Source organism: Adiantum capillus-veneris, chromosome 19 (assembly GCF_014529385.1).
Source record: "Adiantum capillus-veneris isolate H3 chromosome 19, ASM1452938v2, whole genome shotgun sequence".
Classification (NCBI taxonomy): domain Eukaryota; kingdom Viridiplantae; phylum Streptophyta; class Polypodiopsida; order Polypodiales; family Pteridaceae; genus Adiantum; species Adiantum capillus-veneris.
The window spans coordinates 52,133,894-52,159,088 of NC_140949.1; the positions used below are offsets into that span (position 1 = coordinate 52,133,894).

General features: G+C 40.6%; 1 protein-coding gene across 1 annotated transcript; it reads right to left on the reverse strand.

The window, feature by feature from the left end:
• Window positions 1–1,003: 1,003 nt before the first annotated feature.
• LOC147434010 (uncharacterized) lies at window positions 1,004–12,877 on the reverse strand. Its single transcript, XM_086489859.1, has 3 exons — window positions 11,847–12,877; window positions 2,105–2,205; window positions 1,004–1,505 (listed from the first exon to the last, which is right to left on the reverse strand). Exons 1-3 carry the CDS (start codon window positions 12,546–12,548, stop codon window positions 1,220–1,222), a joined length of 1,089 nt encoding a protein of 362 aa, XP_086345985.1. The 5' UTR covers window positions 12,549–12,877; the 3' UTR covers window positions 1,004–1,219.
• Between the last annotated feature and the right edge of the window lie 12,318 nt (window positions 12,878–25,195).

Sequence of the window (25,195 nt, forward strand, 5' to 3'; positions counted from 1 at the left end):
CAAACAAAGGAGCATTCATAATAGTGGATATTCATGCCAAAGTAGAAATATCTATGGTGAAATGGATCATCTATGCTCTGGGAAATCCCTCAAGGATTGGGCCATTCTATTCTTCAAACACACTTACTACCTACATGAAGCTTCAATGGAAACAACGGTGGCCCTCGCACCAAACATCTCACTTCCGTATTCAATGAACTCCATGTCACTCCATGTGTTCGTGCCTTCTCCAATCGATATACGAAAAGCTTGAAATGAATACAAACCATCTCTCTCACTCAATGTGGATTCTAATACATTTCTGCAATCCAATTTCAAATTAATTGCTTGTGTCGATCAATTCTAGATATGCTTAAATTGCCATTTGAGCACGAAAAGCGTGCTAGCCTAATAGCTACTAAAAAGGGTTTCCACAATGGTAAAACGTGTGGGTGCCTAGAGTACAAAAGAAAAATGAGGATCCAGATTGTTGTCTTTAGACCACGGAAGATGTAACTGATTGGTTTTAAAGTTATCTTGCTAACCAACAACACTTAAAACCCTTAACAAAACCTCTAAATAAACCCCTAAGTTGGAAAAAGTTTTTGCTAAGGGATTCTATTGTTGTCATCTCAGATGCATAAAGCTAGGTAAGAAGGGAATTTATACCTCCTTTGTGGAGAATGGGGCCTTAGGGTGTTCAGTTGCAAGAAAATACTTGTACCACATGCTCGTCGACAAGAAGGTATATTTTAGCTCGTAGCATTTATGGATTGCAAGAGGGGCTTATTGATTTAATTTTTATAAAAAGCTTTAAGTTTATGGAAAAAGAGGGGTTGTTTTATTCGAATCTGTAAATTGTGTAGAGGGGGTTTTTCATTACCTTCGACTGCACGTGATACAAAATGGGATAGATCCCATCCCCCGCCCGCCCCACCTTCCGTGGCCCCCAAACAAAAAAAAGCATGCACTTGCACATCCCAAACCATCATGTCATAGTCCAAAGGCGGGTCAATGACTTGTGTCGAATTCAAATAATCGTGATTGGAAAAGAAAGTAATAAGTTGTTTTCAACATCAATTTTTGGTACTTTCGCTTCATATACTCGATAGGATTCTTCACATTTGTCTGTAGTTGACATACTTCTTATCATTTATGGTGAGCTTTGGGACTACCGAACCAAATTTGCCATCCAAACGGTTGGAAAACAAATAAAAGAATTTTAACAAACACAAGTAAGTCAAGCCTTGTAAAAGGAATGCCTCCTTGGGCTCTGTGAAGGAGTTCGTGTCGATGCTCTAGTTTGTGGAGCATGGTAGGAGTTTCTCTTTGGGCTTTGGATTGGGCTAAGGGGAGGAGTCCGATGAGAGTCTTTGTGGTATGGGCTTTGATGGCCTGTTGACCTTCCTTTTGGTAACGGTTGTTTGCTATTATGACGTTGTGAATGCTTCCTTGAACTTGTTAGATTTGTGTAGATGTCTTTCCTAGTTGGATAAGAACCTTCTTTTCCTTGTTGCTCTTTGCTCCTGTTCAAACAGTTAAACCATAGCTTAGACGTCTTATAGAGAAAACACAAAAAATTGATAACAATTTTAAGATAGTGGTAAAACAACACTTTTTCTTATCATTTGAAAATCCTCCATGAGGAAAGTTCTAAAAGTAATTTGATTAAATTTAAAGGGTTTCACACTTATCCCCTTCGACTTTTGTTAAGTTTTCTCATCGCTTGGGTTGGGAGTCGAGGTAAATTTTAAAACTTATCGGTGGGACCATACCAAGGTTTTGTTAAGCACTAGTTTGAGGTGGTTTGATACTTTCATGCTAAATTTTTTATCTAAGGAAGTCATTTGAAGTCATTTGGCTCTCTCAGTATGTGTGAGATCATTTGGATTTTTAATTGCACAATATGGTAAAATACAATTTTTTTCTCAATGCATCACTAGAAATAAACGAGGAAATAAATAAGTTTTCGTATAAGCATCATAATTTTTTCCAATATTTTGCTAGCATTGTAATTTCAATTTTTGTAGGGTGCATGGAATGCAATTACCTCACATCACCTTAAATATATATGATTGCTTACAAAGATCACTTCAGTGCAATAGTAATGGCATGAGTGATTAACCTTCTACTCGCTCTCAATCGTCCAAATGAGCACTCCTTGCACTTGTTCCCCTCAACAGAGGATTTTTTGGCACACTTTGTGCAAAACCACCTGCTACAATCCTGGACAAGATTTAACGCAAAGTTACAAAAGCTTGGATAAAGAATACAAATACAAAAGGGGTTTTTTTTTTTTTGCAATTTGGGATATTTTTTGGGAAATTCTTTTAAAAATAAACAAAACTACAGTCATGAAAAGGGGTTTTATTGCAATTTGGGAAATCCGTAAGTTTACTAAGAAAAAGAGGTTGTTTTATTACCTTAGAGCATGCAAGTATAGGGATTTTTTTAATATTCTTTGAACACACATGCTATAGATAATTTCTTGAAAGTTGAACCCACCCACGGGGTATTCACTAAGGGTTACCGTATGATATCATGTGAGTGTACAATAAGAGAGTTTTCTAAGGACAAATGGATAGATTTTACATAGGAGGGTCTCGTATATAGGGATTAAAAAGGCAATTTTGTTGCACATAGATGGCGTCCCCCTATTACTACTAGTGAATCCCCCGTAAACCCACCCCACACCCCTCGCCACCAAACCACCACCAAAAGGCGGCCCTCTCCCAATCTACCAACTCAAAAGTTATCGGCTTTAGGATATTCAAATTTATAGGAGAATAAGGGCTACAATTCTTTGTGGCAGTTTTAAATGAAATAGATTTGATGTAACCATGCTCGAGTATCTCTGAATTTATAGGGATGATGATGTTTGCTTTAAGCAAGATAATATTGTTTTTAAACACCAACCTATGCTTGTTTTTACTATGGAACCTTGGGCCAATACATCAAAAATTTCCCAATCAAGCTAGCTGAGGTAACGGCTGAGGTTTAAGCTTTCACTCCCCCATTTCTACTTGAACTAGTTATTGCACCTCTTGCACTCATAGCTACTCGAAGACTCTCCCTCTCCCTTGAAATGGGCTCAAAATTTTAGTTTATGGTGTAGGGAATGGCCCCCGAGTGCCCGTTCTTTGTAAAACCTGCAATTAATTGGAGACCGGTGGAGGCCAAGAGCTAGTTCTAGGAGCAGGTTTTACAAGGAATGGCCACTCAGGGGCCAGTCCCGACCGTTAGAGGTCTAGGGGGAGGGGGGTGACTATTAAAGCCGTGAGAAATCGTGCAGAGGACGCTCGACAATCATTACATTCCCTACACTGACCTACTTGATTGGTTTCATAAGTGGTAATTATGTATGTTGAGTTGTCTTTAATCGAGTGGCTCCATGAAAAACTTACGTGATTTAATGTTCCCTAAATCTACGACCGAGAAAATCAGCCCCCCAACTATGGGATGTGACGGACGGGGTTGTCAACCACAAAGATCAACCTTCAGAACATCTATATTCTAGTAGGAGGGGTGCTTACTGTAGGGGATGAAAAGGAAGCATAGAAAATATAATACATAATAGAGAATGGTGGAGGGGTGCTTACTGTAGGGGATGAAAAGGAAGCATAGAAAATGCTCAAAAGGAACCCTAGAATTTTGGGATGTAGGCGGAGGATTTAGGGCATGTGAGAAGGTTCACTTGTCAAAATTATAGTAAAAATCACTTAGCGTGAAAGCCAAAGTGATAGAGCTTACATGTTAGGTCAAATTCTTCAGACCATCAACTAGTAGAGCTAAAGCCAACCCTTGATACGCCTTGTGCATCTCTAACACACTTAATCAAGAAATGACAAGAGTAACAAAAGAAAAAAATCCTACAATCCACATGGATCCTACACTATTTTAGCTTCACATTAGGCAAAATTTGGACTCACAAAGGGGTCCTTTAAGGAGTTTGACTTTACCTCTCTCTACCAAAACGGGCGCATGGATAAATTTTTGCAAACAAACTCCAAAGTTGGCGGAGGTTTGACAGTTAGAATGTCCTCTTCAAGCTCTATCTACTGATATATAGCACGCCATGCGATTCCTCATATTTTAGAAGATTCTTTTTTTGATTCACCTATGATGTGACAACTCTATGGTGTCACTTAGATTTCGATAGAGTTGTCACATCATAGGTGAATCAAAAAAAGAATCTTCTAAAATATGAGGAATCGCATGACGTGCTATATATCAATAGATAGAGCTTGAAGAGGACATTCTAACTGTCAAACCTCCGCCAACTTTGGAGTTTGTTTGCAAAAATTTATCCATTCACCCGTTTTGGTAGAGAGAGGTAAAGTCAAACTCCTTAAATGGCCCCTTTGTGAGTCCAAATTTTGCCTAATGTATCAAATAGGAAGTCATTATGAGGGTGTGGTTTGAAGCCTTTCAATATTATTCTTCACCAGCTATAGACTGGCCAAGCATTGCTGTTGTCACTCAACAAGCACTAATTTCTAATAAAACAAGTTTATGCCTTAGATCGAAAGAGCAATGAAGCATTATACTTTGAGCGGTAGAATATAGGGAACTCCTGACTCCACTCTTGAGTCTCAGAACAAAATATTGGCTAGGGATCAAGAAACAAATATCCTTGAAAGCATCGATCATGCAAAGCTCTTCATTTCATCTTGGTGGTTGTAAAAATAGATAGGCCCTCAAAAGAGATGCTTCAAATCTTAAAAAATAAAGAAGTGAAGGACCATATTCCTATTGTGCAAGTGGAAAGCCACAAGGCCTCAAATTGTCACGAAAATCTCCTACAAGTGGAGGAATATTTTGAAGACATCTTCAGATTTTGAGATATGTGTGTCTAAAAACAAGACAAGAGAAAAAACCCAAGTGCTAAACAGAAGCCAAAAACCAAGTGCTTCTATCTAGAGTGTTATTCATCCCCCGAGTATATAAGGCAAGTGTAGACCTCCTCGTCTCACCCTTTGAGATAGTCCTTGCAGAGACTTTTTGAAAAAGGAAAAATGATGGGATTCTTTCATGCCCAGTCTACATGCCTATTGAGTTCTTTTAGAAGTACACTCATCATCTATCTGCTACAAGTATAGAAGGAATCCTACACCCACCAAACTCTTCTACTGTCTATAAGGATAAGACTTATCAAACTTCTCCATAAAAGAGGTGCAATATGGATGGTAATCATACTTGACAACCGCTCACCATGCTAAACTCTGTGTACAAAATTTATACCATAAAGAATAGCCAAGAGTATATTGATTCACATCTAGTGAAATGGATAAGAAACAAGAAAAAGTGTTTCATCAAAAGGTAGTATATTTTAGAATTAATTTCCACGATGTGGAAAGGAGTTGAGGATGCAAAGGAATCTAAATAGGATTGTGTTCCTCAATATAGATTTTAACAAAACATACCAGTGACTTGAATGGTCTTTCATACAGGCCATGGTCTTCCTCAATATAGATTTCAACAAAATGTACTATTGACTTGAATGGTCCTTCATATAGGCCATGGGCTTCGCTCCTCAAGGGGTTAAATTTATCTCTAACCTTGTTTGGCAATGCCATGGTAGGGTCTCAAATCAACGATGAGTTGTCCGATCCATTATTGTGGTAGAGGTCAGCTCTACAAAGCTGACCTCTTGCTCCAATTCTCTTTGTTATAGTCTCATTTGCCTTCTCAAAAGCAATCCATATTCCTAGGATCTCTCATAAACTCTATGGAGTCCATTTTTTTTAATGACATTAACACTCTTTTAGCCAATGATAACCATTCCCTAAATAAATTTTGGCAAGTGCTCAATGAGAAACCATCAAAAGATTGGAATCAAAACTCAAGATAATGTTATCCCTTAGTGGATCAAGGATCAAGACAACAAATAGGTATAGGTTAGGGTCGTCCTTCAACTTCTAGGATCAAGTTTTTAGCTCCCATTTCCAAGACAAATAGAAGCCATTAATCATATTTGAGCCGGGATTCCAGCTACCTCCATGTTATACTTCCTCTCTTGCTAGAGGTGTAATGACTCCCATCTTGCTCATTTAGAACAACTTCCTTTAGAGCTTCCTTTATTGTGGGGACCCCTTGATCAAGAAATGATTCAATAACAAATGGAAATTGTGCAATCTCCCCAAGAAAAACAACGATTCAAAATAGTGGACGTTCATCCCAAAGTAACATAGATATGTTGAAATGGCTCATCTACACTCTGGGCAGCCCCTCAAAGGATGATCCCTTCTATTCTCCATACACACTCACCATATGAATCTCCAACGAAAACAAAGGTGGCCCTGACACCCAGTCCTTGATCACTTCCCTCTTCAACAAATTCCATGTCACTCCTCAAGTTTGTGCCTCCTCTAATCGATTTGGAAGGTTCGAAATGGATACAAACAATCTCTGGAGACTCAATGTGCATTCTAATAGATTCAATGCAATTTCAAATCGATTTCTTGTCCTGGTCAATTGATGACATGTTTGAAATACCTTTTGAATAGGGATCCATGCTAGCCTAATAGCTATAAAATGGGTTTCCACAATGGTAACACATGTGGGTGTCCAGTACAAAAGGAAAATTGAGATCTGGATTGTTGTTGATTGGGGTATCTAACCTTGGGACAGAGAATTAGCATTGAACATGATTTCTTGTTTCCTCCCCCAAATTCACCCTTCATGTTCAATGTTAACCCCTTAGGTGAAGTGCTTTCTGTTGGAAAGAAAGGTTGTCCCTTATTAATCCCGCACTAGACCTTGAAGAATCTCCTCCTCCGTACACTTTCAACAAAAGAAACTATGGAATGTTAATTTGGATCAAAGGCAATGAGATTTCAAGTTCTCCAAGATTTGGACCACAATATTGAACCCAAAACCTCTGCCTTTATGTGGTTATTCACACACAGTCCTGTAGATTGTTCAAAGACGATTCAAACTAGGGAAGGGGATAAGAATATACGTCGAATGTCTTGAGACCATGAAATATGTCATTCATTGGTTTTTAACTTGCATTTTTTATTAGCAACACTTAAAACCCTTGGTAAAATATCCTAATAAACCCCTAAGTTGGAAATTTACTTTTTGGTAGGGGACTCTGTTGATTTCATCTCAGATGCATGGAGATGAATAAGAAGGCATTTGATGTGGTATTTCTAGAAACAAAAATTCCCATATTTCTAATATATTATCCAAATAATTGGTAGTAGTATGGTTCCATGATTTTTTTGTGCAACTCAAAGCTGAAAGAGTACAGCATGTCTATTTAGTCACCAAAAGATTGTTATATGATATGACTTTCTTGCATCTAACTTGAAGAGATAGAAAGCCTAAAGACATTTCAGAAAATGGTTTCAAGCAAGTAAGCTTGTGTGCTCTCTGTCTCATTTAAAGATCTCACTAAGCAATCCTTAATGATCTAGATATTCGAGTCCTTTTTAAATGGGCATGCAGTTATGGAAACCTGCATAGTTCAAGATTCTTGTAATTTGGTATGCATAGTTCAAGATTCTTGTAATTTGGTATGCTTTGGCCTGGAGTGCCTAATTGTAATGCTTTTTGTATTCTTACATGATAACTAGAGATAGGCATTTCAAAAAGAAAAGTAAAGGAGGTCAATGTGGCCCTTTAATCTACCTTCTGCACTAAGCAATGTTGCTAATGAACATTTTTGCAAGCATATTGGTCGCTGAAAATCTAAAGATTTTTTTCAACAACTTGGAGATCTTTTTGGAAAATTATACCTAGATAATAAGAAAATTTAAAGTGTTTCCACAATGCAAGCTTTTATTTTTGCAAGTAGGAACCAGAACCAAAAAGGTGCTTTGAAATTGCTTACAGGCTTTATGTGAACACTACCTCTAGGGAATGTCTTAACATGACAAAAAGAAGTGGAGAAAGAGTTGAGGTAGGGACTGAGCTTTAAGATTTCGCTCCAGTATTTCCACGTTAACCAACTATTCCTCCTCTTGCACTCATAGTTAGTTGGAAACTCTCCCTTTCCCTTCAAGTGGCCACACAGTTTTGATTTATGTGTGTGGTCCTCAAACCACAAGGACAACGTTTGGAACATTTCTATTCTAGTAGGAGATTCCAATATGGTCAAACAATTAGAAGACACATGGAATGGTAAAGGGGTGCTTACGGTAGGGATTGAAAAGGAAGCATAACAAAAGCTCAAAGAACCCCTAGAATTTGCGAATGTAGGTAAAGATTTAGGTTGGCCAAGAGTTTCTGTTGTCACTCACTATATATCCTATTAGAAAACAAGTCTACTCCTTAAACAGAAAGAGGAATGAAGCATTCCACTTTGTGTGATAGACTTTAGGGAACTCATGACTCCACTCTTGAGACTCACACCAAAATACTGGCTAATTTCTAGAAAGAAGGATCCTCAAAAGCATCTATTTTCATGGATCATGCAAAGCTCTTCTTTTAATCTTGGTGGTTGTAAAAAATAGATAGACCTTCAGAGGAGATTTCAAATCTTGAAAAAGAAGAAAGTAAAGGACCATATTTCAATTATGCATGTGAAAAGTTACATGACCTCCAGTTGGCAGGAAAACTTCCTTCAGGTGGAGGAATATTTCCAAGATAGACATCTTCAAATCTTGAGATATATCTGTCTAAAAACAAGATACGGGCAAAAGGGATGTGCTAAATAGAATCTAAAAACCAAGCCTCTTCTATCTAGAGGGTTACTCATCCCCCAAAGCGCAGACCTCCCCTTCTCACCCTTGGAAATAATCCTTGCAAGATAAATTTTGAAAAAAGGAAAAATGACGAGACTAGATGGAATCCTTGCCAAATTGTTTCAACAACATGCTCATCCCTAATGCATGTTGAACTCTTCCAGAAGGACACTTTCCCCTATATACTACAAGTATGAGAGGAATCATACACCCACCAAGCCTCGGGGGGTTCACTATGTGTAAAACTACCATATCATGTGCGTTCAAGACATGTTTGTAAAATCCCTTATCTATGAATTTTGTTAGGAATATAATGTATCCTTTTCTGTTAAAATCTGTGAGTTTTTTCCAAATTTGAAAAAATAATGCCCTTCTGTATATATATTTCTGTAAGTTTCAGAACTTTAAATACCCTTCTGTTGAACTCACATGATAGGTTACATTTTTATTAGGTGACCTCCCCGGGCACCAATCTCTTGTACCGTCTATCAAGATAAAAGTTATTAAACTTCTACATGAAAAAGGTGCAAAGGATGATAATCATATTTGACATCCACTCACCACGCTCAGCTTTGCAATCCACATTCCTAGGAGCTCTCATAATCTCATTAGAGCCCACCAACACTCTTTTAAGCAACGAGAGCCATTCTCTCGAAAAAGTTTGGCAAGTGCTCAATATTTTTTGTTTCACATCGGGCTCCATGATCAGCCATCAAATAATTGGAATCAAAACTCGGGTAATGTTATTCCTCAATGGATCAAGGGTTAGGAGTACATATAGGTATAGTCTAGGGAAGTCCTATAACTTCTAGGTATCTCCATTCCGTTCAATGTCATTCTGTATCAAAGATGAAAATGAGCATGGAACAAGTTCAAAGACAAACTCGATTAGGAATCAAGATGTTAGCTCTCATATTTGAGAAGAATAGAATCCATCAATCATATCCAAGTGGCCTCCATGCTTTACTTCCTCTCTTGGGAGAGGCACAATGACTCCCATCTTGCTGATTTAAACAAAAACTTTTGGAGCTTCCTTTGGTGTGAGGACCGTGAGATCAAGAAGTCTTAAAAATGGAATTGAAGTTGTGCATCTCCCCCAAGGCAAATGAGCATTCAGAATAGTGGATACTCATGCCAAAGTAGAATAGCTATGGTGAATTGTTCAAATGGATCATCTATGCTCTGGGCAATCCCTCAAAGGATTGGGCCATTCTATTCTTCAGACACCCTTACTATATGAGGCTTCAACAAAAACAAAGGTGGCCTTCGCACCCAACATCTCACTTCCCTATTCAATGAACTCCATGTCACCCCGTATATTTGTGCCTTCTCGAATCTCCAATCGAAATGGAATGCTTTGAATGAATACAAACCATCTCTCACACTCAATTGGATTCTAATAGATTTCAATTCGATTTCAAATCAATTACTTGTGTTGATGAATTTTAGATATGCTTGAATTGCACAAAAAGCATGCTAGCCTAATAGCTATAAAAGGGCTTCCACAATGGTAACACATGTGGGTGCAAAGAGTACAAAAGAAAAATGAGGATCCAAATTGCTGTTGATTGAGGTCTATAACCTTGCGACATGCAATTAGCATTGAACATGATTTCGTCTTTCCTCCCCCAAATTCTCCCTTCTTGTTCAATCAACAACACATAAAACCCTTAACAAAATCTCTTAATAAACCCCTAAGTTGGAAAAAGTTTTTGTTAGGGGATTCTATTGTTGTCATCTCAGATGTATAAAGGTAGGTAAGAAGGGAATTCATGTGGCAATTCTAGAAACATATTTTCAATATATGATCCAAGCAATTTGTAATAGTATGTTCCCATGAGAGTGTAGCATATCTGCTCCATCGAACAAAAGGTTGTTATCTTTTAAAAGATACTATGAACTTTTTGTGAAGGGAGGGAAAGCCGAATGTCTATGGTTCCAAAGATGTTGGCACATGGGCTTTGTGACCTCTCTGACTAGTTAAAAGAGCTCACTAAGTCGGTCTAGATTTTCCAAAACGTTTTGAATGGGTATGCATTTACGAAGACCTATATGATCCAAGACTCTTGTAACTTGGCATGCTTTGGCTCCAATGCCTTGCTATAAAGTTTTTTTTGTTCTGACATCAACTTGACGTAGATATTTCAAAACAAGGCGTCTGGACACAAATGTTGGCACTTCCTTCCACTCTGATTGGAGAGAAAGAGAGAGAGAAAGAGAGAGAGGGAGGGGAGGAGGGGGGGGGGGAAGGAAACAAAGAAGAAGAGAGATTATAGATTAAAGAGGGAAAAAATAAAACATACCTCCCAAAATTTGAAGGGTGCTCCATTGTACAAGGGCTGAAACTCCTTCGATATTTATCCTTCCTTTCTACTGAAAGGCAGTGCCAAAAAGGAGAAAAATAGAGCGTACCTTCTAAAATTTGAAGGGTGCTCCTAGGGAGTCCACTATGTAAAAATTTTATATAACACGTGCAAACAAGAGGTATTTAAATAATCCCTTACTTGTATATTTTCAATAGTTAGATGTACCCCTTATATATACTTATTTGTAAACAAAATGACCCTTACGTATGAAAGTTTTTACTTTCTCAATTAAAAAAACCCTTTATGTAAGTACATTTTTATGTAAATGCACCTAATTATAAATCCCTTATTTTGTTTGCACGTGCTATCTTACCTTTTTCCTAATGAATGTCTGAGAAGGGTGCTCCGTTGTACACAGGCTGAAACTCCCTCAACATACACCCTTCCTTCCTGTTGAAAGGCAGTGCCAACAAACTGTAAAGGAGGTCAACGTGGCCCTTTAATCTCTCTTCTCGTTTGGGCAGTGTTTCCAATGAACTTCTTTGCAAGCGAATCGAGAGAGAGAAAACCAATCTAGAGAGAGAGAGAGAGAGAGAGAGAGAGAGAGAGAGAGTTGCAGTAAACAATCACAAGAGTCCTCAAAGGAACCGTAGTCCCTTTCGCCGAAACACACTTACACACTTTGGTCTACAACGGTTGAACTAAATCAAAACATACCCAGGGACCTTCTAGATCTATCCAAGTTTTTGAACTCAGAACCTAGATAATGTCATACAAAAGAACCTAGATAATGTCATACAAAAGAGAGAGAGAGAGAGAGAGAGAGAGAGAGAGAGAGTTTCGAGCTCAGGACCTAGAGAGAGAGTCATACCGAACAGCGAATTCGATTAAAGAAGAGGATGAACTTGTTGCAGGAGGCGCAGCGATTGCTGGAGCGTTGAGGAGGCGGGGTCCTGGAGCGAAGAGGGGTGCGCATCGCCATCTCTGCATCATCTGCACCCTGCTGCAGCTGCTGCTGCCCGCCATTACTATGCCTCATCTCCCCAGCTGCTGCTTCTGCTCCCTGCCGCCGCCTGTGCGCCCTCACAACTGATGGACTCTTCATCGTCATCGACGCCCCGAGCACATCACCCAACGACGTCTTCTTGCCCGTGCCGCCACCGGCGCCGTCAGTCAGAGCTCTCTTCAAGACTTCGTATTGATCCCCATCCGGATTCTCCTTAATCCCTCCTCCTCCATCATGCTTAATCACTTGATTAAGTTTAATCCTGCCATTGACCCGCATTCCATTATATTTTCCCCCTGGAGGAGATGGTGTGGTCGCTTCACAGAGCCCCTCATTAACCTCCTCCCCCCGCTCCTCCCCTTCATCGGGCTTAGGGAAGGAGAAGGCTCTGCTTTCAGTAATGGTGGGTGTTTGCGTTTGAGTGGTGTGCTCATGTCTATTGCAAGAGGATGATCCTCCTAGGTTTTTGAAGGTGAGATCCAAGAAGCTCTCATTAAGATTCTCATAAATTGCAAACAGATCTGGCTTCTTATTAATGTCCAAGGCAGTAATTATGCGTGCCTCCATAAGATTACCAATGTGAGTAACCTCTCTCCAATGCTAATCAAGTTTACGATATGGGATAATTATAATCCAATAGGGTCTTTGTTAGCTCTTACAAGGAGAGGGGCTGCTAAAGCTCAATTTTTGTAGATTATCCTTTCAATTAGCAGGATCTTGAGATATGCTTGTGATTAAGAGAAGGGGTTAGAATTGTAAGAAAATGCACCCACACGCGCTTATGAGCTCTAGTTCTCTCTCTCACAAGCACATGGGGGAGGGTGTGTTCTTTCTCTAGTGTTTCCTCTTGTTTGCATTAGCCTGGCCAAGGCGGCAGCAAAGAGCGCCCTACTGCGATTGGCCAAGCTCGTACCCAACTCCTATGACGAGATATATAGCCCGCATAAGGACAAACTTTGCCTTGTAATGTACTTCCTCACATGCCTATCCGTTCTTGTGATTGCCCAAGTCTGATTCCCTTTGTGGAACCAACATCCTTCCTTCACTCGTTTTCACATTATAAAATAATAAGATCCCTCCCTTTCTCTAAGCATGCATTCACACACTTTGTTTTCAATGATCTCCCTCAAAGTTTACCCCCAATAAGAGCCGGGTTGCACCATGGGTTAGTGGGGGCAAGAAGGCTAAAGCATTGCACATGGTCACACTCATAATATGGGATGAAAAGGGTTGGGCTATCTATTTTCAAGGAGATCATGAGAGATATTTGATTGGAGATGGCTAGCCTATGTTTAAGGAGAGCTTCTTACTACCTAAATAATAGCTTATACCCCTCCTTTTTCAAAATGCTAGTGGGGTTTAGAAACGTCTTCTATATTTATGGAGCAAAACATGGATATGCATTTATAGAGTAAACACTAATCCTACTAGCCAATGGTGCGACCTAGCCCTCATGCATAATAACGCGAGTTTATTGGAAGGGGCTTTTCTAATGTCAAAGATTTACACAATTCCATTTACAATGGCGGTTATCTAAATATAAATCTCTACATTTGCGAAGGAACAGGGGTCATTTAATTCATTACAAAGTGTATTTGTGCAGAGGGAGCTTGAAAATACCTCTTGAATGCATGTGTTACAGGTGTCTTTCCGAAAGTGGACCCCCCTGGGTTTTTAACATAGTTTTCTAAAAGATGCAACACCCTTTTTACAAGATGCCTCTTGTAAGTGATCCATGCATTACCATGGTGAAAACTTTCAAAGTGTTTGTTTGTAAAAACATTCTGCATCCAAGAAATTTGAACAAAATGTTTTTACTGGAAGTAGTTTTTTCTATGAGATAAACCTACAACTTGAAATTACGACTCACACACCCGACTCTGTGGGGTGGAGCATCTCGGACGGAAAGGTTGGCCAACCCATCATATAGAATTCGGGAAAAACAGCCCCTAAGGGGGGATATATGTCACACGAGTTGTCAAGGGGGCTTGAACCCAAGGCCTCAGACGCAAGAGGCTCTTGCTCTATCAAAACTGAGCTAGCACTCGTTGACAACTAGAAGTAGTTGATCTCACTCCACGTGTGCGTTCTTCTTTGTTATTGAAAGTGAGGATGCATCGACAAGGTGGCACACGCCTATGCATGTCGTTGATCCAAGAGACAATATCGAGCTTGATGTTAATTGGTTGCAGAATGGCGTTGATCTTGGTGATGGCTTCTTCGAGTGTGTCCTCCTCGGTGTACCATGATGGGGAGAGCCCTCCAATATAATCTTGAGAGTAAGGGATTCTTGCAACCGGAATTCTTTTAAGCCTTGCTTGTATTTCTCTATCGATATTCTGATGTGGTGCCTTCATGGGCTTCTTTCTGAGCCGCCTTGACAATCTCAGTAAGAGAAGCTTTGACTTTGTGTGTTTTTGCTAGCAGAGTTTCGTTCTCCTTTTCCTTCGTATCCTCAAGCTTACTCAAGCGTTGTTTGAGTTCAACATTCTCCACAATAAACTCTTCGATCTGAGCCTCTAGGGCTATGATCCTTGCGTCTTGGGGAGCGATGGGATCCTTCTTGGGCGCAACTGGCATTGCAAGAAAACTCTTGCGTGTGCTGACATTGGTGTGTTGAAGGAGGACATTTTATTTGAAAAGGTTCAGAGTGAGGCTGAGGTACAGTGCATGCAAGCAAGAAGGCTTGAGGGGGGTGGGGAGAGAGAGAGAGAGAGAGAGAGAGAGAGAGAGAGAGAGAGAGAGAGAGAGAGAGAGAGAGAGAGAGAGAGAGAGCATGGGTAGATAGGAACACTCACCCCAACCCAACCATCCCTTTAAGTAGGCCATTGGCTACCCAAGGTCCTTGAACTACATGCGTGCCATGTGGTAGGGCCGTGGCCTAGGGCCCATACCCAGGTGGCCACTTGGCATGCCCCTTGGTTGTGCTCATATTGCCAAAAATGTCTCCCTCAGGCTCTCTCCCTTCCTCGACAAATCCATTACCCCCCACCAAGATGAATTTATCAAAGGAGGGTCAATTTATGACAACATTCTAGTAGCAATGGTCACCATCGAGTATACAACCTTCACCAAGAAAGAGTTTATCCTACTTTAGCTTGACTTGGACAAAGCCTATGATCAAATCACATAGTCTTTCATAGAAGATGTCATGAGATCGTTGGGCTTTGGACCGCGACTATGTCGATTGGTAGTAGGTACACACCCTTGGTGCTGGTGGCAACCAATTTGAGCTTGTGTCAATAATAGAAGTGTGTGTGCACATTTGAAGTCAAAATATCAATCATGCAAGGCTTCTCACTAGCCTTATTTTTGTTTACTATTGATCTCATGTGCTAGTTACCGTAGAGGGGAGATCCAAGGGTTGACCTTGCCTGACAACGACCAAATCTTGGTGAAGCTCTTTATAGATGCCTTCCTTCTCTTCTTGCAAGCCGACCCTCAGAGAATCAAGAAGGATGTGGAGATTGTGCAAACATTTTCCATAGCCTTGGGGTAGAAGTGTAATATTGAGAAATCAAGACTGATCTCGCTTTCAGAAAACAAATCATTCAACCCATCTATATGGAATGGAGAGATTGTGTCAAAAGGAAAGATCTTTTGACACCTGGGAGTCCCACTGTGGGGTTGACATAACGCACAAGCAAAGAATCTAGTGGATCTTAGATAAGGTAAGGTGCAAGATTCGAAGGTGGGAGTATGTGCTACCTCCCTTCCTAAGTAAGGTGAAAGTTATTAATTCGATTATGCTCTCATACATAGCCTTCACTAATCTGCTCCCAAAGACTTGTTGCCTTGTTAGTGGGCCAAATGGGAGTCTGTTGCTAGACCAGCGGAGCAAGGTGGTATCAGGATCCTCAACGTTGATATTCATATAGAGGACCAATGTGAAAATGGTCTCAATCACAAAGCAAGACCAAGCATGGGCCATTATGAGAAAGGATATGAATGACAATGTTATATTTGCAATGCCCACCTCTCTTAGTTTTTCCACCACAATAAATGTTGCACACTTTATAAGGCCCCCATATGAGGAGAAGCCAATGGTGCACATATATTTGGCGGATTCCAGCTTTGCACGCTGATGAAATCGCTATTTGTGATGTGGATGGTACGGAGCAAATTCAAGGCCAACTTTGGGGGCCTTGAGGACGAAAGCCCTCGAGACTTTTTATTCCTTTCGTTGGAATATTCCTTTTTGTCGGAATATCATGGGCGGACGATGTTCGAAAGACAATCAAAAAATGGCCGTTCGATGGTCGGTGGTGCTGGTTGTCCGTGGTCTTTGACTGGTGGTGGGCGGCCGGTGGCCAAGTTCTACGAGGACTTTTCTACTCAAAGCCGGCTACACATGGGCGCATGGGAGAGTTCTACTTGGACTTGGCTATCTAAGGGCGGCTGCACATGGGCGTTTAGAGGCTCCCTTTCATCTATATAAGGAGGCCTTCTCATGAGTAATTCGGTAGAATGGTGTGTACACTTGACGCGCACATCACATCCTTGTTGAAGGATTGTTAGTCCCTTGTATTCCTACTTTCCCTAGTCGTCTAAATTGCCATCTAAGCTCTACTTTGAGAGCGCATGGGTGGATGACACCATCACTTTGTAATAGTGTGCCAATCTGAAGCTTTTGATTTTTCACTAATCTACTTTGTGTTGAATCTCTCTCTACTCTCCTTGCTACTAGATCCTTATTGTATTCTGCATTTCTTACATGGTATCACAGCACTAGGTACTCGTACCTAAGAAAGTACGAGAAATACTTGTATTACTTTGCAAAATCAATTATGTCGGTGTCTTCAAGTGCTGTTGCCAGTGCTACTCTGCTTCGCATTAGTCCACCAGCATTCACCGAAGGAAAGCTTGACATCACCAACTACACATTGTGGAAATTCAAAATTTCCGTAATTTTGGATTCATATGAATTGCTAGATACAGTGTTGGGGCCAAATGGTGCAAACCCAGAGCCCACTACAACAAATGATCCCGCAAATCCAAGCATTGTAATTCTCCCGGATGCTACACTTCTACGTGCCTAGAAAATAAGGAATGTAGATGCATCATGCACCATTGTCATGTGTGTAAGTGATTATGTCCTCACTTTGGTTCAGCATACCACTAAAGCACATGAAGCTTATTGGCTCGCCAATATGAGGCGCACAATCACACCAGAATTCAAAATCTAGAAAATCAACTTGCTACTGAGAAACTTATTGATGGAGAGAAGGTGGAGGCCATTATCAATCAGATTAAGGACCTCCAAGATCAATGAGTTGTCATTGGTGTGGCTATTTATCCAAAATATTTAGCTCGGTACTGCATTCACATAATATCGGCGAGATCTGGTGGTCTTGTTACCCCACTTTAACACTCAGGTTCATCCAACCCCTTTTATGTTTGAAGAACTGAGTGCAATGTTTCTTGAAGAGGAGCTGCGACTCAGGGCCAGGGATGGTGGAGGTGATGCTACCTTCACAGCCAATGCAGAAGACAAGGTGACTACGTCAAATGCTTCTAAGAAGAAGCTAAAGAAGAGGAAATTTTTAGGTAGTTGTTTTTATTGTGGCAAGAAGGGTCATGCGGTTAAAGACTGCAAAAAGAAGAAAGGAGACAAGAAGAGCGGCACCATGAAAGCTTCTTGGGAATCGGCTAGCGATGTTGAAACAAACCTTCAACTATGAGTTGTCATAGAAGAGGTATGCTCATCAACACAAATTCCACTTGTTGATGGTTCTTGGATTCTAGATAGTGGTGCATCCCGACATATGACTAGTAAGAAAGACTAGTATAGTTCTTGGAAGCCTCTACAAGAACCCATAAGTGTAATTGTTGGTAATAATACCAAAAATCCAGTTGAAGGGTCTAGGACAATTTCTTTTTTAGCATCTGCAGGTGAAACTAAAGAGCTCTCTAATGTATTGTATGTGCCTCAAATCAAGAAGAATTTGTTGTCCATTGTTGCAATCACTATAATGGAGCAGAAATCTTGGATTCTAAAGGCAGCACAGTGGGAAAGGGAGTAAGGCGCAACAACCTCTACAAAATTTTTGCACTTACGGTCACTACAGAAAAAGGTACAACTCAATTATGGCATGAGAGATTTGGTCACTTAAGCATTAATTGTTGTGCTAAAAGGGATGCAAAAATCTGGGATGGTGGTACACATGCCTCAAATATTAGACATGAATGAATTTTGTGAAGCTTGCATGATAGGCAAGCAACAACAAAAGTCATTTCCACAAGAGAGTAGTAGTATAGCTCAATCTCCTTTAGAGTTGGTACATGCAGATCTCTGTGGTAAAATGTCTACATCCACTTTGGGTGGATTTTTCTACTTTTTGCTGTTAGTTGATGACTTTAGTAGAAAGATGTGCATGTATTTCATTCGTGAGAAGTCTGAAGCTTTTGGAAAGTTTAAAATGTGGCAAAAGCTTGTAGAAAATGAAACAAGAAAGAAGGTGAAAAAGTTTCGCATAGATCGAGGAGGAAAATTCATCTCAAACGAATTCAACAACTACTACAACGAGCATGGCATAAAATGGCAACTTACTACAGCTTACGTACCATAACAGAATGGAGTTGTGGAGCGTCACAATCAAACGGTGGTAGAAATTGCAAGGTGTATGCTCAAAGCCAAGGGTATGCCAGATTCCTTTTGGGCCGAAGTAGTAAGTACATCAGTGTACATTTTCAATCAAAGCTACATAAAGGCTTTGAAAGGGAAAACACCTCAAGATTCCTATTCTGGTAAGAAAACCTTTGGTCTTGCATTTCAAAACATTTGGGTGTTTCTATTGTGCACATATTCTTGATTCACAAAGAACAAAGTTAGAAGCCAAAAGCAAGAAGTACGTATTTCTCGGATACAGTGAAGAGTCTAAGGCTTATAGACTCTATGATCTAGAGGCAAACAAAATACTCACCAGTCAAGATGTGGTATTTGAAGAAGGGCCACATATGATGTAGAAACCAGGTTCGTCCACTTTCTCATCAAATGAAGAAATAACTCACCATGTGTCAGACCAAAGTCAGATTAAAAACCAAGAGGAGGAGTGTTTGATGATGACAACTCAAATAGATCTAACCAACCTTGCAACATCAGAAGAAAATCCACCACCAAAGTGGGCTCAATAGCTTTTTAATGCTCAAAACCCTCAAGTTCACAATCCTCATGAAGAGGAGGGGGGTTTGCGAAACGGTCAAAGAGAATAGAGGAGCAAAGGAGAGCCTCCGAACACATCGTGAACATGGCTCTCATGAAAAAAATTGTGGGCTCTGTGAAGGAGCTAGCCTCCATCAACGAGGCCATGGTTGATCCAAAGTGGAAGAAAGCGATGCAATCTGAGTATGACAACATCACAAAGAATGACACTTGGGAAGTAGTGGATCAGCCTCCAAAGAAGAAATTAGCACAAAATGGTTGTACAAGCTCAAGCATAAAGTTGATGGCTCTTTGCAAAAGTACAGAGCCAGGTTAGTAGCACAAGGATTCTCTCAAGTCGAAGGGTTTGATGTTAGTGACACCTTCGCTCCCACAACTCAAATGACAACTATTCGTCTTGTGCTTGCTCTTGCTGCTATCTATTTATGGGTTGTTTACCAAATGGATGTTGTGGCTGCATTATTTAATGGACTTCTTAAGGAGGAGGTGTATATTGAGCAACCACCAAGGTTTGAGATGTCTCATTCAAAACATAAGGTTTGCAGATTGACGAAGGCTTTATATGGCCTAAAACAGTCTCCAAGAGCAAATTTATATGTACATAGAGAGAAGGGAAAACAAGTCATTATTATTTTGTATGTGGATGACTTGATAATCACAGGTGACCACAAAGAACTCATCCAACAAACTCGTGAGAGTTTGAGTTCTAAATTTGAAATGACAGACTTGGGTTGTTGCATTACTGTTTGGGGCTTGAGGTTCGCAATCCTCAAAAGGTATCTTCATTCTCAACAAAAGTATGCAACAGAGATCCTAAAAGCTTTTGGCATGATGGATTGCAAACCTATGAGCACTCCAATGGAGGTAAATGCAAAACTCTCCGTGGAAGATTCTTCTCCCTTAGTTGACATTAAAAAGTACATAAAATTTGTGGGAAGCTTAATTTTCTTGTGCAACACTAGGCCGGATACTTCTTTTGCAGTAGGTTTTGTAAGCAAGTTTTCCAACCAACCAACAGAATCTCACTAGAAGGCAGGTATGCGAGTTCTTAAGTACATCAAAGGTACTTTGGGCCATGGCATTGTCTATGGCATTGGCACAAACACTCTTAGCGGGTATTGTGACTCCGATTGGGTAGGAGATTGTGATTCTAGAAAGTCAATTTTTGGATTTTGTTTCTCACTTGGTTCTGGAGTGTTTTCTTGGATCAACAAGAAGTAGCCAACTATCACTCTTTCTTCAACGGAAGTAGAGTATAAAGTTGCTTGTTTTGCAGCTTGTGAAGCAGTTTGGCTAAGGTGAGTCCTCAGTGTTTCTCTTAATTCAGCAACAACATTTCAATGCGACAACCACAGTTGCATGGCGATTGCCAAGAACCCCGTCTTCCATGCACACACAAAGCATAATGGGGTTCAATATGATTATGTTTGAGATCTAATTGAGGATGAAATTATGGAGCTAGAGTATTGTCCTACTGAAGATAATTGTGAAGATATCTTCACCAAATCTCTAGGAAAAGACCAGCTTCTTCAACATCTTCATCAACTTGGAGTTGGCACACAGCCAACATAGAGCATCTTTGGGTGTTCATTGAGGGGGGATGTTTGTATACTTGCAATGCTGACCTCTCTTAGTTTTGCCACCACAATATACGCTGCACAATTTGTAAGTCTCCTATCTGAGGAGAAGCCAATGGTGCACATATATTTGGTGGATTCTAGCTTTGCACGCTGATGAGATCTCTATTTGTGATCGTGGATGGTACGGAGCAAATTCAGGGCCGGATGACAGCCGGAAGACAATCAAAAAATGGCCGTCTGGTGGCTGATGGCCGGTTGTCTGTGGTCTTTGGCCGGTGGCCGAGTTCTAGGAGGACTTTTGTACTCAAAAGGGGCTACACATGGGTGCATGGGAGAGTCCTACCTGGACTTGGCTATCTAAGGGCAACTTCACATGGACGTTTAGAGGCTCCCTTAAATCTATATAAGGAGGCCTTCTCATGAGTAATTTGGTGGAATGGTGTCCACACTTGATGCAACAACGCATCCTTGTTGAAGGATTGTTAGTCCCTTGTATTACTACTTGCTCTAGTTGTCTAAATTGCCATTTAAGCTCTTCCTTGAGAGCGCATGGGTGGATGACGCCATCACTTTGTAATAGTGTGCTAATATAAAGTTTTTGATTTTCCACTAATCTATTTTGCATCGTATATCTCTCTAATCTCCTTGCCACTAATCTACTTTGCATCGTATATCTCTCTACTCTCCTTGTTGAAGGATTGTTAGTTCCTTGTATTCCTACTTGCACTAGTTGTCTAAATTGCCATCTAAGCTCTACCTTGAGAGCGCATGGGTGGATGACACCATCACTTTGTAATAGTGTGCTAATCTAAAGTTATTTATTTGCCACTAATCTACTTTGCATCGTAAATCTCTCTACTCTCCTTGCTACTAGATCGTTATTGTATTCCGCATTTCTTACAGACAACACAAAGCTCTTCTCTCAAGGTGACCAATGGAAAGAGTCAGAGATACATCTCTCAGTGGTCTAGTTTGAGATTAGGTGGCACAACGAGCAAGATTGTACATAAGTGTACCAAAGAAATGGATTCACTTGAGTGGGAAGAAATAACCGGACATTTTCAGCACTCCATAACACATTGGTCACACTTGCTCTCTAAAGTAGGAAGCATATTATTGAATCGATTCTGGGGAGAAATTTCCAAAAGAACAATAACAAAGGACTCTGAGTCTCACCCATTTTTGGGACAATAACAACAAGTGCTAAAAAGAAACAGACCAACTTGCTACCCAATTTCATCTCGATGGCACTGAAAGACTGTTGACTTACAAAGTTATAGAAGGGATGGACAAGTGCTTGATGCCTATTTGTGAATCTAATTTCGAGTGGAAAGGCAAGTGGTGGCCCAAGATCATACATTTCTATAAACCACAAACTAAGGATATCTACCACCCTCTAATGTTTAAGAGATATTGGTTCTCCCCCTCAACAAGTAGTCGGGTAAGCAATGGCCAGAATCAAGATGGGTGGGGATAACATCTAGGATGTATAGTGACCACTTTCAATAAAGATGTTTTTGTGGAAGGCTCTATGGGGGCCTTTGCAGATAGGCATTGTGGAGTGCAGACGACAATGAAAATGAATGCCCCTATAGCCTTGCACCGATCACACCGTTGGAAAGAACAACAGTTGCACCGTCAAATTCACCTGTGTCAAGCACCTGTAAAGCTCGGAGAAGAACAACTCTAGCATAAACCACACTTGGAATTAGAAGAATTAGAGAACATGAGTGTGTAGATTGGCTCGTGTAGATGTCCGTAGAGCATCCATATGCTTGATTCCGATAAGGAATGAGCAAATTACAAGCATTTGAAGTTCGGGGGTTTTCAAAAAGCTCCAAAAAAGAGGTCTCTGGAAAGTATCTGCAGGTGTGCAGAGAAATGCAGCTATTAAATGGGGATTTTTTTGGCTCTTATCCCAAGGGATTTTCTCTCCCCTCTTAGCCGACTTCATTTCCCCCTTTAGGCACCTTTTTATTGGTCCATTTTGAGCCTTTTTTGGGTAAAAAATGGGCTGTCGGCCGCTTTTTGACCAAGGCAAGTGGGGGGGAATAGTGTCCGGGAACCAAAAAATGGGCCAGACGCCTGTCCAGGCAGTGGGAACACATATTGGGCGCCCCCTCTCTCCCCCAAAGTCCACGAGCCCTCACAAGCAAGGCCCAAGGAGCTCAATTAGTTCCTTTGATACACCATAAGGGGTACCCACTCCCCCCCTTATACCCTCCAATTTTCACATGCTCCCCACCATGTGGGGTTATTCCATTTCCACATGGCACCATCCTCCCACCTTCCCCAACTTCCCCATGTCCAAACCTGAAATTTCTGTTTTGCCCCCAACTTGAGCCATTTTCTCGGAGGCGTAGCGGGTGACCTCGACCACCAAATGTAGCGCCGTAAAGCATGGCTTGGAGCTTATTACCCCGGCTAACTCCAGAAATTTCTAAGCATACCATTGCTAAAAAAAACCATCAAGTCGGCCCACTTGCCGTCTTTCCCCGTGCATCCGCCGCCACTTTTAAGTGAAAAAACCATCCACTTCGAGTGCGTGTAACTCATGATGTCGGAGTCCGATTTGCAAGGTATCAAGCACGGCTAGGAATGCTCATTAAAAACTATTTTTTGAAAGATCGACCACCCCAAGACTCAACCAACAGCTTGACCAAAACCAAGCCTTTGTACATAAATTTTACAAGAGCACTCCAAAAAGCTCAAAGCATTATGTACATCTATGTACTCGGGGCTAGTGAGCAAGCTTTTTAGCATGGATTAGCAACTTCATTTCCACCCAAAAATGCTTGACATAGCTTGCCAACCCCCCCTTGCCTACTTAGTCATTCATGACAAGCAGAGGTCTCTAGGGTGAATAAGTGTTGCATTTCATCCCCAGAAACCTCGTCCACATTTTCAAATGTTTCCGCATTATCTTCTTCAATTGATAGCATTTCATCAGTCACAATTGTCATCAAACGTGCCAGATAATTCTTCAATCTGTAACCATTAACACGGTATTTATGCTCTACACCATTTAAGTTTGCCAATTGATATGTGCCATTTTCAAATTTATTTACAACAGTAAAGGGACCTTCCCACTTAATCTGAAACTGTTTTTGGAAAGTATTGTCCAGTTTACTATTGTACCGCAGCACAAGATCACCATTTTCAATTCCTTTATCCTTGACGCATTCATTGGCCTTCATTTGAGCCTTCTTTGACACTTCTTCATAATGACTCAAGGCCAAAATTCTGTCTAACTGCAAGCACTGTAAATCCAACAACCTTTTCTGCCAAGCATCTTGTTGCTCTTCACCTTCCAATGACAGCCACTTAAGTGCAGGGATTTACACTTCAATGGGCAATAAAGCTTCCTTGCCATAAATCAAGTGATAAGGAGAAAACCCTGTGCTTGTTTTGATAGCGGTTCTATAAGCCCATAGTGCACAAGGCAACTCTGAAACCCAAGTCTTCCCATGTGTCTGAGTCATTTTCGTCAAGATATTCACTAGCTCTCCATTGAATCTCTCATTAAGACCATTGCATTGTGGATAATAAGGAGAACTGTATCTATGTTGTATATTAAGCTTTCCACAAAGGAAATCAAACAACTCTCCTCTAAATCCTGGTCCCCGATCAGAAAGTAGTTCCAAAGGCACACAAAACTTGCAGCATATGTCTTCATATACAAACTTCCCCATTTCTTTACTAGTGATCTGTTTGACAGCCTTAGCTTCTGCCCAATGTGACAAATAATCCACTGCTGTCAAAATGTAAACATTTCTTTTAGCAGTCATGGGTAGGGGTCCAATGGCATCAAGACCCCATTTTTCAAATACATCAAAAGCTAAAATCATTTTTCGTAATTCAGGCTTCAAAATTCTCTTCCCCATCTTCTGGCAAGACAAACAAGACTTGCACCAATGGTTCACATCCCGCTGGACACTCGGCCAGACATAGCCTTCTTGTAAAATCTTATGTAGCATAATTTTCATGGCAAAATGTCCTCCACAGGATCCTTCATGGTTCTCTTCTAAAATCTTATAGATCTCTTCTTTCCAGGGCACACGTCGCAATATCAAATCACTTCCTTTCATATAAAGCACATCATCAAGCATTTTGTACTTTTTGGATTTTCTCATAAAAGTATACTTTTTGGATGATGGCAAATCTTCAGGTAAAAGACCTATAAGCAGAAAATCCGCTTCCTTTGATAACACTTCTCTTCCATGATATAGAGGGACATCAGCCTTCAACACAAACACACAAGTGATCATTTCTTGGGCAGCATCATGAGCTTGTTCATTCTGAGACCTCTCAATATGCTGTAAACTCCATGCCTCAAACTTTTTAAGCAAAGATTTCACTTTGAAACACAAATTTTTCAACTTAGGGTTCTTATTCTTCCACACTCCCAATACCTGCTTCACAACCAATAAGGCATCTCCTTTGACTTGCAGGCGTTTAATTCCCAACTGTAA